Genomic DNA, 20,128 nt, shown 5'->3' on the forward strand with positions numbered 1-20,128 from the left:
ATGTTGTTGTCAGATGGAAATAGAAGTGGAGTCACATTTATGCTCTTGGGCTTCTCAGATTCCCCACAACTCCAAGTCCCTCTCTTCTTGATTTTTCTGGCCATCTACAGTGTCACTGTGGTAGGAAATCTTGGGATGATCATAATCATCAAAACTAACCCCAAACTGCAAACCCCCGTGTACTTTTTCCTCAGCCACCTCTCGTCTGTGGATTTCTGCTATTCCTTTACCGTTGCCCCCAAGACTCTGATGAACCTAGTGTTAAAAGACAGAACCATCTCATTTTCAGGATGTGCAGTACAATTCTTTTTCTTTTGTACCTTTGTGGTAACTGAATCTCTGTTATTAGCTGTGATGGTGTATGACCGCTTTGTGGCCATTTGTTATCCTCTGCTCTACACAGTTGCCATGTCCCAGAAAATCTGTGCCATGCTGGTGGTAGGATCCTATGCGTGGGGAGTGGCATGTTCCTTGACACTCACATGCTCTGCCTTAAAATTATCTTTTCATGTCTTCATCACAATCAATCACATTTTCTGTGAGTCCTCCTCACTGCTCTCCCTCTCTTGCTCTGACACTCTTATGAGCCAGTTCCTTCTTTTCATTTTTGCCACCTTTAATGTGATAAGCACACTGCTCATCATCCTCACGTCTTATGTGTACATTGTTGTCACCATCCTCAAGATGCGATCAGCCAGTGGGCACCGCAAAGCCTTCTCCACCTGTGCCTCCCACCTGACCGCCATCACCATCTTCCACGGGACCGTCCTCTTCCTCTACTGTGTGCCCAACTCCAAAAACTCCAGACACACAGTCAAAGTGGCCTCTGTGTTTTACACAGTGGTGATCCCCATGTTGAATCCCCTGATCTACAGTCTGAGAAATAGGGATGTCAAGGTTACAGTCAGCAAGATAATGGACACTAAAGACTTTTCTTATTGAGCAACTTTCAGTGGAGTTTGTGCCCAACATATAAAGTGTGTCAATAAAGGTTGATTTTACATATATCTTAAAAGAGTTAATAATGTTCAATGAAACAAGAATGGATTTTGGTTTTGAGAGAATAAATTTGTCTCCTGCTTGCTGGAAAAGACTAGCTATCTCTCATCTTTTATATTGTGTCTATGAAATTGGGACATCTAGCGTTAGCCAATAATCATATGTGAAGGTTAAAAGTTAATATCTTAGGGCCGGCCCGGTGACGCACTGGATAAGTGCACCACTTGGGAAGCGCGGCGGCCCTCCCGTCCGAGGGTTCGGATCCCACGTATAGACCGGTTTCCGCTCACTGGTTGAGCGAGGTGCGGGAGCAACACCGAGGGTTGTGATCCCGTTGCCGGTCCCCGGTCCGGTACGGGGGCAACACTGAGGGTTGCGATCCGTTGCCGGACACGGAAAAAAAGACAAAGGACAAAAAAAAAAAAAAAGTTAATATCTTATTGTGTTCTACACATTCTATAGAACTCAATAAACATTAATTTCATCCCCTTTCTTAGAAGACACCTATGTTAGACTAGGCTCTTACTAAACATATGTGTCTCTTTATCATGAAAATACAAACAGAAATTAAGATAGGACATAGTCCTTGCCTTTAAGAATGCAAATCCCTCTGTTGATAATGGGCAATAAAGTAAGTGGCCATTGGGTAAGGAAGAAATTAATGAGTTCCATAGAGAGTAGGTGAGAAGGTAAAGTTCAAATCCTTTAATGGATTTTAGAAGGATACCTTCATAAAATAGGTTTTGTTTGAACTTGGCCTTTTATTTATATTTTTTCCTTTCTGTTATTTTTATTTATTTATTTTACCTCTCAATATGCATTGCAGTTGATTTTCATGCCCCTTAACCCATTCCTCCCCACCCCCCCGCCCCTCTACGCACATCATATCTGTTCACATGACAAACAGTTAAAGGAATTTTTGTGGTTATTCTGTCTTCTCCCCACCCCCCGTTTTGTGTGTGTGTTTATTTATTTATTTTTAGCTCCCAAAAATAAGTTAGAACATGTTTTATTTCTCTTTCTATCTGACTTGTCTCACTGTTAAAAAGGAATGGGCAGAGTGTTAGAAGATACATTTTATTCAGAAAATAGTTTTACTTAAGAGAAGACAACATGAATAGAATCAAGGAGATAAGAACATAATAACGAGTCAAAGATCCAACAACTATTTTATTGAGCTAATACAATGTTGTGTGTGTGTCTTACTTGTATTACATACAAAGTACAGATTAGTTGGCATAACTATAAATTTGAATAAGATGTGAACTATATTTTGAATTTGTTTTTAAAGCAGCTCCAGTGTGACAGTGAGATAAACTGTGATAGACTCCACCAGAGGCTTAGGAATGACAGATTGGATCTTAGAAAATCTTAGATTCAAAACCGGGGATTAAGAGTGCCTGGCCAATGTTTATTTTGTTCTGTTATACTGCCTACAAAGACATCAGTAACATTATCAAACTTTATGGACATTTTTTTCCGAGTGTGGACATAATCTTTGAATCCTTCTGAAAAGAATTCTCACCCATCATAGAAAAAAAAATGTTTGAAGTTGTCTTAAGGGTTGAAAGCTAATTGCCTACATAAATGTACTGAAAATAAAATAAAACCAGGCAATCATGACCATCACAACCTATTGACATCGTAAATTTAACATGACCCTCTTTTGTCTACTAAATATGTCTAGATAAAATTCCAAACAAATCATCAGTATGGTAGAAGAAATGACTTTTTAAGTGTTTTCATATGGGAAAAAAAAAATAACCTGAAGAACAATTTTATATAGGTTTAATAAAGTTATCTGAAGTGTTTTTATGATTTTGAACTTATGATCACTAATGAACTATTATGCATTGAGTTCATACATATTATTTGATAAGGAATCAATTAAATAATAATTTGGAAAGGGAAGGAATGTAACAGTGCTTTCGATACTGGATTTTGATGAGGGAACATTTTTTTCTCTTGGTTTCTATTTCTCTGGGTTCTCATAAATTTACCTTTATGAGTGCCTAGTACTCAGACAATTTTCTTTGACATTAGAATATTATATACGGGCCGGCCCGGTGGCGCACTGGATAGTGCGCCGCTTGGGAAGCGCGGCGGCGCTCCCACCCGAGGGTTCGGATCCCACATACAGACCGGCTCCCGCTCACTGGCTGAGCGAGGTGCGGGAGCAACACCGAGGTTTGCAATCCCGTTGCCGGTCCCTGGTCCGGTAGTGGGGCAACACTGAGGGTTGCAATCCGTTGCCGGACATGGAAAAAAAGACAAAAGACAAAAAAATAAATAAAAAAAAAAAAAAAAAAAAAAAAAAAAAAAAAAAAAAAAAAAAAAAGAATATTATATTCATCTTAAATAAATTTTAAATTTCACACTATCTTGGTATCTTGAAAAGCTTCCATGTAAACAAGCACAAATTAGCATATTTGATAAAGAGAAAAAAATAGCTCACATTCCATCAAGTGAGATGCCATCTAGCAAGCTACCAGACTGGAGTGTCAAGCCCTCTTCTTAGACTCTCTCCTGTCAGCTGGTACCATGAACAAGAGCAAGCCAAGATCAGCCATGCTAGGAGCAGATCAGCAGAACTACCTAGCTGACCTGTGTAGTAGCATTTCAAACAATATGGGTTGTTTCTAACCCATAGGTTTTAAGTGGTTTTTTATATGGTCACTGAATTTCTCTATTTCTGGGAAGATTCCCACAAAGAATTTCCCAAGTTTTATCACGTACTTACTAAAGATATATGTTATTCAATCAGAGTCAAATTGTTTAAAACCATACAATTAAAAAGTTCAGAAAATTAACATAGTGTTGACTTTATTAAACCTTGCTAATGTAATATTTTATTGATATGGTATTATTTTATGTGGTTTAAATGCATTTCATTACAAGTTTATAGCTTCATATTTATATTATTAAATTTATGGCTAATGACCACAATATTCATTCCAAAGAAAATTTAAATTAACTTTTAAAAACACCCCCCATCTCTTTAAGTCTAAGGTAAATAGACAAGAAAAGAAGCTTTGTTGCTCATGGTAGGTCTGAATGACACAGGGAATCATCACCAGTGATGTTCTTCATAGATGCTCTTCTGTCTTTTCTATCATGAGACTCTCTCCTTCAAGAAGAACGCATTTTATGATAGTAGTTTGGCGTTCACTAAGAACAAAATAAATAGGTATTAAACAGGTATTTTCAACAACCTGCTGTATATATGTGTATGTATAGTATACAATATATACTCATGTGCATAATATGCACAAACACACACATGTACATTACATACATATTATATTCCATAGACAATATGTACTGGTTATATTCTCTAGAATAGATGTCTAATGCCATTCTTTTCTATGAAAATAGATTTATGGTTCATCATGAACTCTAGATGTAACTGTGTAAGATTTTTCTAATATATACAATGTTGGATGGCCACCCCTCCCGCTTATATCCCATAATGATCAATAACTCTTTGAGTCCCAAGATAGGGTGATTTTCTCGATATCTTGTTGATATCCACAGAGATCAATGATTGTTCAGGGAACCTTGTGGAACATGGGCCCCAGGGATACACAAATGCAAACATAAAACCTATAACAGTTTTCCAACACAGCATCTACAGGAACAGGGGAAGCAACAACTGTCCCACAGGTTGGTGGTTTGGCTGTACTTTGTGGTGTATTTTTTCATTTTGGGGTGGACATCAATAATATTCTCTGGGAGCTGAAAAGTTGATTTTTCATACTCATGGATGTAGTTCATCACAGTCATATGCAGAAGAAGGAATTGTAAAGAGCCATAGTAATAGAGATTTAAATTTTTTTTCAATAAATTAGAGAATCTTTTAAGAACTGCCATGCTTTGAGCATTCATTTATGAAAATATCCTGTAGCTGCTGTTTTTGTGAGAGGGAGAACAGTGTGAACAAATTGGGATGAAGGCTTGTTCTCTCTTTTTCCCTTCCTCCACTCTCACTCTAACCCCTTCCATGCAACCTAGCAAAGACCTCATGGAGATTCTCCTGACAGTCACCCTGATACTGAGGGTGGCAGTTAAAGGCCCATGGGACTGTTCATGGAGGGACATGGACATGTAAACCACCACTGAAAGAGAAAGGAGAGAAATTCCTGTGGCTTTGTGCAAACACTCTGAAATGTCTCTTTATGGCAGGTTTCTCGACTAGGGCACTATTGACATTTTGGTCCAGATATTGTTTTCTTATGTTTGTTGCAGGTGGGGGTGGGGTCACCTTGGGACTGTCATGTGCACTGGATGGTGTTTAACAGCATCCCCACCGCATGTGAGTAGCACCCCCTTCCGGTTGTGACAACCAAAAAATGCCTCCAGACATTAAAAATATCCCGTTGAGATGAAGGTCTTTCCTGGTAAAGAAGCACTGCTCTGAGCAATTAACAGCAGATTTTTCACCTTTGAGTTGAAAACAAGAAAGGATTTTCAAAATTATACACTACTTTGAATTCAAGGGAGGACAAATAACTCACTTTTCCTGGCCATTTGAAGAGAGAAAACCTTGTCATCAGAATGATTATTTGTTTTCAAAATGGGAATTAATAATGTTCATATCCCGTGCATATTTCAAATTAGTTGAAATATTGGAAAAATATCTGGCTGTGCTGGTCTCTAAGGCATATTCTCTTTCTTCCAGAAATATCCATTTGGTGCCTCTGCAGTCAGGTATATATCTGCCAAGGATCAGGGAGAGAGAGAATAAAAGAGGATTCTTACGATCCCTTTGCACTTGTTATGTGTCGAAGGCCTTGAAAGTATGTGTCTCTCATTAAAAAAAATTCCACACTCCTCCCCCACTTCACCCCATAATATTTATGTTACCTGAGAATTCAAGCAAGTTTATAGATTTCTTTTCTGAAGCATAACATGAATAAAAACATTTATGTCTTCAGATGTTGTGAGAATTAAACATACAATGTAACTTATATAAACATGCGTAATGTTCCATCTGTACAATCTGGCTTACTGGTTTTTAACTTTGCATTTTATCACAGAAATTTTTCATGTCCTCAAAAATTACTTAAAAGGATCGTTTTAATCTCTGATTATTTTTCTATTACATTTGTACTGTAATTTGGACCATTCTCCTCTTATTAGATGCTATTTCTAAGTTGTAATATTATCAATGATCCTGCAAAGCCGCAGTGGGAAATTTTAAAAATAATCCCAATGTACATTATTATTCACTTCTTCAAATACATTCAAAGCATTAAAGCCACTTACCAAATAGATTTTTCTAAGGTTGAAGAATCAAAGATACAGGAAGGTATTCACAAGAGTAACAATTTCCTGAATGTTGGCCGATATTGACGATTATCATTAACAAGATAACTATGCTATTTTCAAAGAACAATGCTAACTTTGACTATAAAACTACTTTCTCCACGTAAAATGTGTATATAAAATATATACACTTGTTGGTCAATAAACTACAATAAGCATGTCTTTCACCACTTAAGTGTTAAACTCACGGAAGAGTACTATATAGTTTAAGAATTATTTCTGATGATCCACACAATTGGAGTATCCATTAAAGAGTCTTCCAGGAAAAAAAAAGTTTAAATTTGATAGAGCAATATGGCTAATAAAATAATGCTTTGGCCTCTTTCCAGTGATTCAGTACCAAGTTCTCAATTTTGAAAGACTAATTAAAAGAATGATATAAGTTCTTATAAATGTTAATAGTTTTGTATGATTCCTGAATTAAACTGTGAGACCAGTGCATCTTTTTATACAATGTCTGAACTCTTCATAAATTTTACAAAAATAAAGTCCTATTCTTGGCTGATAAAATTAACTATCTTATTTTTAGTAATGTCTTTTTACAGAAGAGTGCCAAAACTAAACTTTAGGTCATGTAATGGAAATAATTCTTAATTTTTTCCTCCAACCACAAATAAAGTGGGGACATGGGTGGGAGGAACTGCAGCTCTGTGACAGAGTTCATTCTCGTTGGATTATCTGATGACCCTGAGCTGAGAGTCTTCCTCTTCCTGCTGTTCCTTCTCATTTACGGAGTCACAGTTTTGGCCAACCTGGGCATGGTTGCACTGATTCGAGTCAGCTCTCGACTTCACACCCCCATGTACTTTTTTCTCAGCCACTTGTCCTTTGTGGATTTCTGCTACTCCTCAACCATCGTGCCAAAGATGCTGGCTAATATCATAAACAAGGACAAAGCCATCTCCTTCTTGGGGTGCATGGTGCAATTTTACTTGTTTTGTACATATGTGATCACTGAGTCCTTTCTACTTGCTGTGATGGCCTATGACCGCTTTGTGGCCATCTGTAACCCACTACTCTACATGGTCTCCATGTCCCAGAAGCTCTGCAGAGAACTGGTGTCTTGCTGCTACCTCTGTGGATTGGTGTGTTCTCTGATTCACTTGTGCTTAGCACTCGAGATCCCATCGTATAGATCAAATGTGATTAACCATTTCTTCTGTGATCTACCCCCTCTCTTAAGTCTTGCTTGCTCTGATGTCACTATGAATGAGGTGCTGCTTTTCACTGTGGCCACATTCAATGAGACCATGAACACTGTTATCATCCTCACCTCCTACTTGTTTATTATCATCACCATCCTGAAGATGCACTCTGCAGAGGGAAGGCACAAAGCTTTTTCCACCTGTGCCTCCCACCTCACAGCCATCATTGTTTTCCATGGAACAATCCTTTTCATTTATTGCCGACCCAGTTCAGGCAATGGTGGGGATGCTGACAAAGTGGCCACAGTGCTGTACACTGTAGTGATTCCCATGTTGAACCCCCTGATCTATAGCCTGAGGAACAAGGATGTGAAAGAAGCTCTCAGAAAAGTGGTGGGCTTCAAATTACTTTCTTAGAGGAGATGTTGTTAGAAAGACTCAGAGTTCTGAAATGGAAGTCCAGGGAGGAATTACTAGGCAAGTTGCAGCTTTAGAATGGACAGACAAGAGTGAGCCAGGTAGTTAGGAAAGACTCTTTTTGATTCACTTTACTTTGTGACTCTTAAATTTAAAACAGTAGGATTGAATATACTTCCAAATGTGCAGCCTGCTTCTTTTTTTTCCTTCAATCTGTAATGATTTAAATAGATATGGGTAGTGGCACTATTAAGACACACATGTTTAGTCTGCTGTAGTATCTTCAAAAGTCTAATGAAGAACTCATACAGTCACACTTTATTTCAGTATTTTCTATGGAAGCTGCTTTTTAAAAAAAATCGAATTTATGTTATTTTTACAATGAAGATAACACCATTGTAAACTGTATGTGCAGACTGGAATTTCGTACATGGATATATATGTTTTTTTCATGCTTTTGTTTTGTGCTTTTTGTGTTTATTATTTTTAATTTTGTTATTATTGCAGTTTCCAATGTTATGGAACTTTGCATTCTATGTCATCTGACAAATAGAGAAAAGAATGATTATTTTTCAGGAATCTTAGGAAAATTCAATTGTAAAAGTTGGTAGTATGTACAAGGAGCCTAGAATAATTCTTAGAACATAATTGGTGTTCTCTCTCTATTTATGTACAGATATAATTATTTAAAAACTTCTATTATGAGTAGCAGCCTTTCTGAGTTAAGCCTCTTCTCTCAAATTATCTTTTCTCCTACCTTCATGCTACCTCTACAATCCACTGTGGGTGAAATGCTTACTCTCACTGAAAACTGGACATCTAAGTCCTGTTCACATTCTCTGCACGTGTCTTTGGTCTCACTGAAATGCCCATTTTTTCACCCTTGCCCTGCATACCTAAACCACATCTCTTCATTCAGTACCTGTTCATACGTAGTATAAACACTGTATTTGTAAGTGCATTATGGTTTATGTCAATTTCTACACTGCCTTCATTTGTTTAAATGAACTTTCTATTCTTACATCTTTAATAATGTTAGAAGTGTAGCAGCTTGAGTTCATGAAAACCAGGATTGGTGTTATGACCAAGGTTTTTTAATTTGCAAGTTTCAATCTTCTGTATCCTTCATTTTATCATTGGCTAATACTGCTAATGACATTTTACTAATGTTAAATTTTGCCAACATATGAGTACTCACAGAAATCTAGAAGGTACTCAGTTATTGTTTCTTTACATAAAGGCATTAAGGCCTGGGAGATTTAACTCTTTTTTATCTTTCACTATCACTAGCATATGAGGTTTTCTTATTTCTTTTTTAGAAAATGGATAGATGACTAAATACTGGTGTGTTAATTATATGCATATTGTCATTCATGCATAAATTTATAGCACTTCAAGTGCCTTCAGGAATTGTTAATTTGCTGAGTCATAGGGATGTAGATCTCATTCTTTACTTCTGTATGTTATGTCTTAGGTTCAATAAAATGGTATATTCAAAGCAAATAAATCATTAATCAAATTGTGTAAAGAAACTCATTTTCTATAATAATACATGTTTTATGTAATATGGCTTCAGAAGACATGCTAATGAAAACATAAAATAATACATTTATTTCTGTCTCATCTGAAATTAGAAACAGAAATAAAAAAACAGGGATTTGTAAAATGGAAACACCTAATTTTTAAAGATATTTTCAATTACTTTCTGTGAGGTTTCTGATCAAGCACTCTGTTTATATTTACACTGGTTTTAATGATTTTTATAATGATTTACAATATATTCCAAAATTTAAAAATATTAATTCCTAAGAATAAGATTTGACAAAACAATATGGTAATGCCAATCGATGCTGTGTATTAGGCAAATGTTTTAAAATGTAGTTTATGCTTTTGTATGCATTCATACCCAAATTTTTGGCAATTTAAAGAATAAATTCAGTGAAACTAAATCCTAACTTATTGTGTATTTTATCGCAAATTTATATAATTTTTAACTTAAAATGGTTAAATTTATTGATTTTTTATCTTTTTTATACATATTTTTTAAATGTATGAATGAATGCTCACAAAGTAGTTGTTCAACTCCAATTCCCAAAGTATATAACGAGGTTCACAATATTATTTATTGAGAATTTCTTCCTTCCCTCCTTAAATGTAATATTTCATTAATTTATAAATATTCCTAAATAAGTTACATTGTTAACATTCATCTTTCAAGACCCTGTGTGGGGAACATGGACACAGAATGGTCAGGCTCCCTCACCTCATGTCTGGCTTAGCATGACTCAGCATGTCTGGTGTAAATACTTTATGTAAGAGGGGTATAACTGCATGTGTGCCCATGTGTTCCTTGATTATCTGACTCGAGTATAAAAAGACAATGGCTCTAATCCACTGGGGACTGAGCTCACATCCAAATAAAGGATATCAACCTTGCCAATGGCTCCAAGAATCTTTTTCCAACTACCTAGTTTGTGACCTGCCCAAGACATGTTGAAGGGTTTCTGACCCAGCCCGACACCCTGAATAATATATAGTCTCCACCCCAACTTCTTTAATAAAGGGTATGATTATATTTTTTATAATGCAATTTGACAGTTGAAACACAAATTTATCTGACAGACCCATTGGTGCTATGCAAGACAGTAACATATACTACCAATCTTCTATTAGTCTTTGCCACAGTAATGCATGGGCAGAACTATACTATGCCTCTAGCTGGATATAGTAATTCTCAATGTGGAGAAGACATACTTAAACTAAAAGAAGATTTAATATCACCTTTAATGGCAATGAATTGCAGAGTTTGTTACAAATATTTTGGCATACGTTCATCTAGTTTAATATTCACACTCCAAGAAATAAATTAACTCAACCATATTGGCATTTATTCATTGCAGACTAAAAGTCTCTTTCAACAGAAAAGTCACTAGCCAGCAAAAAGTCATGTTCAGAATTTAAAAGTGAATTAAATATGTTAATAAGTAGACTAAATACAGGGGAAAAAATTTCATCTTGACATGAATATTCAGAACATCTCTGAAGCCTACAACACTTTCACTAATTTTCATAGTTTTATAATATAAAGGTTATCTTAAAAGTAGTCAAATGATTTAGCAAATAAACTATGAGAATGTGATATTCACTAAGTACAATGTTAAGTTCTTTGTCTGTTTTGCGGATCAGAGCCAGGCAAAGAGAGATGGGCACAATACTGGGAGTCAAGGAAAGGGTATTTGTTTATCAAATATCTACATGTCATTGGGTAAATCATGGATATTTCAAGTTCCTATTTGATTGTGTGTAAGATAAGGCAGTTAAATAGGAACGCTTTACTGAAAAACATAAATTATTACTAGCTATAAAGTCTGACCTATTTATTCAAAAGAAGAGACATGATTAAAATGCTAAACTACATGTTTAAATAACTACATAGACTTTTTTTGGATATCAAATTATACACACATATCATTGTTAGAATAGTTATAATTCTAGAAGTTACTTGAGAGGCTTCCATTTTTCATCAGTAGTTGTAGGACCAATATCACAAATTATTTTGTTTAGCTCTACTTTTCTTTGCAGGATCCATCAAGTTCAATGAGATGTGAATGTTTTATGTGAGGGTTCGATTACATGTTACCATCCAAATTGCTTAAGTTAATAATTATTGCACATGTATGTTTTAAAAATTACATTTGAGACACATGGAAGAATTAATATTGCAATTTTTGAGAAAGCGACTTCTACTAGTAATTCTATTTCTGAAAGTCTAGTTATTCCTGTCTTGATAATTAATACCTGTCTGAATCATACCTGGTCTCTATTTTGTCTCACCTTATATTTTACAGATAAGGAGTTACACATGGTCTATGTGTCAGTCATTTTTTTATTTTTATTTCCAAGAATGATTTGCAGGTTGAACAAAGGGAAACATGTTTCTGATGTAGAGAAATGTACGTTCTGAGGCCACATTCACCCTCTTGGCCTTTTCAGATTCCCCAGAACTGCAGGTTCCGTTGTTTGTGGTATTTCTGGCCATCTACAGCTTCAGTGTAGTAGGGAATCTTGGAATGATTATGATCATCAATATTAAGCCCAAATTGCACACTCCCATGTATTTTTTGCTTAGCAATCTCTTGTTTGTGAACTTCTGCTATTCCTCCATTATTGCTCCCAAGATGCCGCTGAACCTAGTTGTGGCAGACAGAGCCATTTCATTCTCAGGGTGTAAGGAGCCATTCTTTTCCTTCTGAACCTTTGTGGTCACTGAGTTAATTCTATTTGCTGTGATGGCCTATGACCATTTTGTGGCCATATCCAACCCTCTGCTCTACACAGTTGCCATGTCCCAGAAACTCTGTGCCAAGCTGGTTGTAGGATTATATGCACGGGGAGCAGCATGTTCCATGACACTCACATGCTCTGCTTTGAAAGTACCTTTTCATGGCTTCAACACAATCAATGACTTCTTCTGTGACTTATCCTCCCAGATGTCCCTCTCTTGCTCAGAATCTTCTCTCCTCCAGTTGCTTCTTTTCACTGTTGCCACCTTCAATGAGATAAGCACACGGCTCATCATTCTCACATCTTATGTCTTCCTTGTTGTCACCACGTTGAAGATGCATTTAACTAGTGAATGTTGCAAAGTCTTCTCCACCTGTGCCTCCCACCTGACCTCCATCTCTATCTTACATGGCACCATCCTCTTCCTCTGCTGTGTGCCCAATTCCAGAACTCTAGACACACAGTCAAAGTGGCCGCTGTGTTTTACACAGTGGTAATTGCCCTGTTGAATCCCCTAATCTACAGTCTGAGAAATAAGGATGCCAAGATTACAGTCAGCAAGATAAAGGACAGAAAATATTTGTCACATTGAATGCATCCATTTTAATTGGTTATTACAAAAGGGCATTCTCTATTTTTTAATGAAGTGTGAATCTAAAGTAAATTTTTAAAAAATTAGTTTTTCAAGAAGAGAAACATTTTACAATGGAAAAAATATGAGCTTTAAGTCAGACAGACTATACATGGCTCAGCTTGAATAAGCCAGATGAGATTGACCTTGATTTCAATCTTTGCCAGAAAGAATCTTATATGATTTTGTTCAAAGACAGTTATGTGAAGCAAATGCATATGTGGACAAAACGCTGGCATATTGCATTAGTGTAATAAAGGCTAATTCTCTCATCTTTTCTGGTAAATGATAGGTGTAGGTGCTGACACAAACAACTGAGTTTGTGTTGCCAATTAAATGAAATAAATGACAGTTAGGAAAAGATAATATCACCTTCTAGAACCTCAAAATCTAGTAGTTTTGGTAAATATAGTAGGATTGGTGGGGAGGGTAACTTCAAGATCATTTGAGGATGTAGGTTGGATTGCTTCATAATTGCATGCTACGTTAACTTGGCCTTGAAGGATGTGCAGGTTTTTAATACACACAAAAGAAAAAGAAAGAAGTTTTTTTCAGGAGTAAGAGCATGAATAATGTAATTATGTACAATTAAGTCAATGATCCAATAAGCATTTTTGAGCTACTATTTTATGTCATATGCATAGAAAGTGTATTGTTAGGTACTTAAATAAAGGTACATTTGAGTAAGATGTTGCTACTATTCTAAATGATTTTGGGAAAGAGTTCCAGTGTGGAGGATGAGGGTATATAAGAGGTTTAGAAATATTAGATTGCTTCGTGGAATATTGAGAACAATCTGAGATGATATGTTTCACTTTCAGCATTTATGCTTTTCTTTTTCCATAAATAGTCATAGGGCAGCTTGAGCAGGGGCGAAAGACAATTTTCTTCATCAGGAGTCTTTAAGAAACCTTCATAAAATAATTGAGTGGAGTTGCTCTAAGTATTGAAAGCTAATACCCTTGCTTTGCCTGGAATGTTGCTTTAAATCAATTGCATTTCTAATTATAATCTAAACAAAGACGTGAGTATCAAGGCTATTGTGTGTATTAGGAAGGTTTGATATTTCTGTAATAATTATAATACTTATAAGAAGCATCACAGACACAGGTATTGAAGAAAAAAATTTCATAAGGTGATATCTATCTTTTCTTTCTTCTATCATAAATTTTACTTGAATTACTTATATTCTTTTTGTATTCTCTTTGGGTCTGGAAGAAATTCCAAAGTAATTCAGAAAAATATAAAGAGAAGAAATTCTGGTTGGTTCAGGAAAGGAAAATGAAAACTGAGCTGCAATTATAAATTATAATAAAATTTATTAATGTAAATTAAATAATTTGCAATGGTTAAATTGTTATAAAGTTATTTTGATAAATTATAGTCACCTATATTCCCCAGTTAATTTTAGGGTATATAATGATGACCAACATTTTATTATATATTCATTAATAAAATGTCTTCCACTCCACATTGTCACTTTCTTGATCTTTAACTTACCTGGGACAATGATGGAAAGTAACACAAAGTCATATTAATCTTGATCGGAATCAATAATGCATAGCCATTTTCAAAAAGTAAATCCATATTTTTCCTCCCTTACTTGTCAACAGATGATTTCCTTTTTATTAAGGAAGAGGAAGAATCTCCTAAATTTTTATCCTGAGGAAATAGAGATGCATACTTTTTAAGTGCTCCCATCAGTGATTTACTGTTTTTTGTTTTTTGTTTGTTTGTTTGTTTTGTCTTTTTGTCTTTTTTCCGTGTCCGGCAACGGATTGCAACGCTCAGTGTTGCCCCCGTACCGGACCGGGGACCGGCGACGGGATCGCAAGCCTCGGCGTTGCTCCCGCGCCTCGCTCAGCCAGTGAGCGGGAACCAGTCTGTATATGGGATCCGAACCCTTGGGCGGGAGCGCCGCTGCGCTTCCCAAGCGGCGCACTATTCAGTGCGCCACCGGGCCGGCCCAATCAGTGATTTAAAATTAGTGTGTGACATGATCAAGATAATAAATCAAGGATTCCACCACACAGGCACTAACACTTTCAATAAATTCTGATGTAAAATGCTGTTTCCTTCATTATCCAAGTTTAGATTTCAAAGTGTCATTAGTAGTTCCTATAGTTGCTCTATTGAGTGTCATTTATATGAGTGTTATTCAATTGACTTGACTCACATCTTTTAAAAGGTTTAATTCTGAAAATCTGTATATTTTTTAGCATTTTCACTCAATTTCAAAAATAATTGATCATAAATTTAAATTGGAAAGAAATTATCATTTTTAATGTACACCACAGTTATCCGATGTCCATAATGATTAATTTAAAACACATAAATCATCATATTGCATACTTTTTTCTGTCCTTGATTTTTTTTTTTTTTTTTTTGTCTTTTGTCTTTCCTTGATTTCACATTTAAATTTTACTTACTCTCCAAAATTCTATATCTTACAATTACTTTCTGATTAAAGCAATTGAACAAAGTTGATCTTTTATTTCATGTGGTGATTAATCTCCATTTGATTTTATCTGCACTGAACAATCATAACAGCAATCATTGTCCTACTCCTATGCATGAACTTAAATATATTGCAAAATTTGTAAAATATTCAAAGAGAATCTATAAAATGTCACTGGAAATACATGTCTTAATTGTATTGATTGTGTCTTTTTTTTTCTGTTTTACAGTTAGGAAAATTATCCATGAATGAATGTTTTTATTGCTAAAATACCGTAAGCTTCAACATCCTTAAATGTGGTCATACTAAAACAAAGATGGAAAAATAATTCTATTTTATTATTTTGTAGTCACAAAGTTACTCAATATTTTTTTTAATATCGCCCATATACTATGTTAAAATCTCCTTAGTGTTTATCACCAGTTATTATATTATGATTATTATAACTATTGGCTATATTGGATTATGTCCTTTTTATTTGTTGATAAATGCATATCTGGTAACCTCCTTATTTTCAAATGAAATTGGTAGGCAGTCATAAGAGAAATTCACTTTCTCAGTTTCTGAGTTTATAAAAAGTCTTTAGCATAATTTATTAAATGATAATTTTAAGAAACCTGTTTTAATTTTATTTAGTTGAATCTTCTTTAAACCAATAGAAAGAGATTTGTCCCAATACTACAGCACAAAAATTGATATTCTTCTGTTATTAGATACTCTGAAAACTTGACAACTTTTCTTAAACCCATCAGATAGCTGAGGTAACTGGGTAACCAAATAACAACCACGGAGTAATCAGTAACAGCATTCCATTACTAGGGGAGGGGAAATATATGGAGAGAGGTCCTCCCAGAGATACCTGCAGAAATAAAATACCTAAACTTAGAGTGAACAAGGCATCCAGAATTACTGGCAAACCAGCCCACACCTTTAACATAAGATAAAACCAGAGGAATTTGTAATGTGATGCACTGAGGTAATCACAGTATCAATAGAACCAAAGCCCAGCTCAACTCCCACACTTTATGTAGAGCAGAGAATGTGAGTTAATTACCAGGCAAAAAATAACATTTATTTGGTGTCTATTATTCCACAAATGATATTCATTCTTTGACAAAAATTATATGGCAAAAATAAGTAGGAGAGAAGAATTCACTATGAAACAGACACATAAATGAGCAGAACCAGATCAGATATAACCTACATGGTAGAAATATTAGAATGGCAATGTAAAATAACTATAATTTCTATGGGCTCAATTAGGAAAAGGTGGACAACATACATAAATAGATGAGGAATTTGAGCTAACTCATGAAAACTATGAAGCTGAATCATTAAAACAGCTAGATATCACACTAAAAAATAAGTAACAGTGATAACGAATGTGTTTAAGGGTGATGGAGTTTGGATGTGTTGTCCCCTCCAAAAATCATGTGGAAATTTGATCCCCAATGTGGCAGTGTTGGACACTGATTGAGTCATGGGGGTGGATCCCTCATGAATGGATTAATGCTCTCCCTTGGGGAGGGGAGATTAATGAGTGAGTTCTCACTCTATTAGTTCCCGAAAGCTCGTTTCTTAAAAAGACCCTGGCACCTCCTCTCTCTCTCCCTCTCTTGCTTCCTCTCCCCATGTGATCTGCTTGTACCCTCTGGCTGCCTGCCACTTTCCACCATGAGTAGAAGCTGCCTGAGGCCCGTTCCAGATGCAGCTGTCCGAGAACCGTAAGCCAAATAAACCTCTTTCCTTTTAAAATTACCCAGTCTCAGGTGTTTCTGTTATAGCAACACAAAATGGACTAAAACAAAGGGTCACAGCAGTGATCTCAACATCACCAAGCGAAATATTAGTAAAATTAAAATTACATCGATATAAAATACCCCAGATGACCCACAGTGAGAAAAAGAAAAGTGACAAAAACATCTAAAAGCTGTGGAAAAATACCAAATAATCAAAAGAACAATAATTGAAAACCCAGAATTTTCCTTCTGAGATAAAATGTTCAGGGCAGGAGGAATATGTACAGAGATATGGGTAAGATTTTTTCTGAAATTAAAGAAGGACACCAACAACAGATCCAGACAAGCAGGGCTCAGAGACAAGCAGAATAAACACACAAATGGACACATCCATGCACAGACACGGACACAGACACACATACACACACACGCAAAAACACACTCAGGGAGAAGGAAAGAAAATGTAAAGAGAAAATACTGAAAGGAAAAATCATGCCACTCCAAGCAGGGCTTTTCAAACTCTGTACTATTGGTATTTTGTACTGTTAATTTTTGATGTGGGCACTATCATGTTGTAGAATGCTTAGGCACATCCACGTCCTCTAAACACTAGATGGCAGTGGTACCTCCTTTCAGTTGTCAAGATCAAAAATATCTCTATATTTTGCCAAATGTCCCTATGTGTGTGTATGTATTGCTGGAGAAACAAGACCACTTCCACTTTAGAACAACTGATTTAAGGAAAGAAAGATTATTATCACAGTGCAGACACTATTAAGAAAATTTATGAAAGTTAGAAAAAATGGATGCAAAACTGTCAACCCAGTATCTTATACACAATAAAAATGCTTTCAAAAATTAAAGAAAAATAAAACATTTTTTTTCTAACAAAAGCTGAAAGAATTTATTACCTGCAGACATGCACTACCAGAAATATTAAAATAATCTATCCAGGGAGAAGAAAATGATACCACGTAGAAACTTAAAGGTACACAAAGAAGCATAGAACATTGGCAATTATATAAATGGTATAAATTTAAAATTCATATTTCTTATTTTTAATTTCTCTAAAAAAACATTCTACTTGAGGAAAAAGAAAAGCAATGAGAAAGCATCTATAGAGTCTATAAAGTGTACAAGAATAGCATGATGTATAAGAAAGGACTTCGAAGTTTACTCTATTATGAACCTTAGTAGAGAAATGATTTATTAAATAAGTATATTGTAAACTACTGGAAAAATATTATAATTTTAAAGAGGTAAAAATAGAAAGTTGATAGAGGGGACAGAATAAATGAAATCATAAAAATTAATCTCATTCCAAAAGAAGACAAAAAGACGAATGAACTAAAAAAAGAATAGGTAAAACCAATAAAGATATGGTTACAAAATGGTAGGTTTGATTTAACTGCTGTGTTTTCACTGTTCCCCCAAGCTCATATTGGAGCTTAATTCCCAATATAGTATTAGAAGTGTGAGACCTTTTAGAGGAGATTGGACTGTGAGGACTATGTGTTCATACACAGATTAATTCATTCAAGGATTAATGGCTTAATGGGTTATCAGAGAGTAGACCGGGGGCTTTATAAACAGAGGAAGAAAATACATGGAAATGCTCTTGCTCAGCCCTTGCTATGCAATACAGTTGAGTCCCCACCAAGAACAAGGCCTTCACCAGATGGGCTTCCCGAACATAGTTTCTTAACAAACTGTAAGAAATAAATTTCATTTTTTCGTAAGTTACCCAGTTTCTGGTAATACAAGCAGCAGAAAACAGACTACTTCATCAATCAAATAAGTAATAACACTAATTAAAAATAGTCTAGACACAAATTAAAAACTGGAGGTTGTCAGGTTGGACAGAAAAACAAAACCAAACTTAGTGCTTTCTAAAGCTATCTCTTTTATTATAAAGATATAAAGACAACACAAGAAAAGAAAAGATAAATCAATATCCTCACATATATAAACAGAAAATTTAAAATAAAATATCAGAAAAACAAATCCAATCAAGCAAATAAACATACTATAAAGCATGGTCTAGTGACTTCTATGCAGGAATGTAAGGTTAGTTTAACACATCAAAAGCAATTGGACTTGCACAGGGAGAGAAAATACCTTGGGATACAAAGTGGAGGGGAGTGAAGGGGGAGGGCGTTGGAGGATAATTGGGTGGGGACGATGGGGTACAATCACAATTTGTGGTAATGGCCTTCACATCTAGGGATGAGAGGGGACAATCAGCCTTGTATCTCATTAATATTTATAACCAATAAAAACAAAACAAAACAAAAAACAAAGATTAAAAGTGGAAATATGTCAAAAAACACCCAATTAATTTGACACTATTCATGATATAAATCCTCAATAATGTAGAAATAGAAGAAATTACTTCAACCTACCAAATAAGCTATTAACATCAAACTTATTAGTTGGAAAAGGAGTCATTTAACCCTAAACAAACAAACAAAAAATGCAAGATATCAACACTCAATACTTCTAGATAGATGGACAGATAAATAAGTAGGTGATAGGTAGGTAGATGGATAGACAGATCAATAAATCAGTCACTTAATCAGCCAGTCATCTGGATTTGAAGCATAACTGATTTTATTCACAGACTACATGATCTTTTATGTAGAAAATCCAAAGCAACACACACACACACACACACACACACACACACACACACACACACACACAAACACTCACACACACAACATACTTGAATAATCGAGTTCAGCAATGTAACAAGATAAAAAAAATCAATATATGAAAACCATTCTATTTCTATATAGTAACAAAATATAACTGAAAGTGACATTAAGTGAACAATTTCATTTATGATAGCATGAAAAATAATATAATACAGTCTTGTGCCATGGGCTGTATAACAATGTTTAGATCAACAACAAAGCACAAATATGATGGTGGTCCCATGAGATTATAATGAAGCTTGAGGTCTGTAGTAGGCTATACCATGTAGGTTTATATAAGGACCCTCTATGATGCACCCAGAAGGACAAAATTGCCCAGCAAACCTCAGAATGTATCCCTGTTGTTTACTGATGCATGGCTGTACTTAGAAGTAAGTTTAACAAAAAAAAAAAAAAAAAAAAAAAAAAAAAAA

The 20,128-nt window shown here is 35.2% G+C and overlaps 2 protein-coding genes and 1 pseudogene across 2 annotated transcripts; all 3 read left to right on the plus strand.

The window, feature by feature from the left end:
* On the plus strand, positions 1 to 942 carry LOC103581686 (olfactory receptor 5D18-like). Its single transcript, XM_008563462.1, has one exon. It carries the CDS (start codon positions 1 to 3, stop codon positions 940 to 942), a length of 942 nt encoding a protein of 313 aa, XP_008561684.1.
* Positions 943 to 6,950: 6,008 nt separating this feature from the next.
* On the plus strand, positions 6,951 to 7,886 carry LOC103581687 (olfactory receptor 5L1-like). The gene has a single exon (XM_008563464.1). The coding sequence runs from the start codon at positions 6,951 to 6,953 to the stop codon at positions 7,884 to 7,886; it is 936 nt and encodes a 311-aa protein (XP_008561686.1).
* Positions 7,887 to 11,040: 3,154 nt separating this feature from the next.
* Positions 11,041 to 12,762, plus strand: LOC103581689 (annotated as a pseudogene).
* Positions 12,763 to 20,128: the final 7,366 nt, after the last annotated feature.

This window comes from Galeopterus variegatus, unplaced genomic scaffold (assembly GCF_000696425.1).
Source record: "Galeopterus variegatus unplaced genomic scaffold, G_variegatus-3.0.2 Scaffold13693, whole genome shotgun sequence".
Classification (NCBI taxonomy): Eukaryota; Metazoa; Chordata; class Mammalia; order Dermoptera; family Cynocephalidae; genus Galeopterus; species Galeopterus variegatus.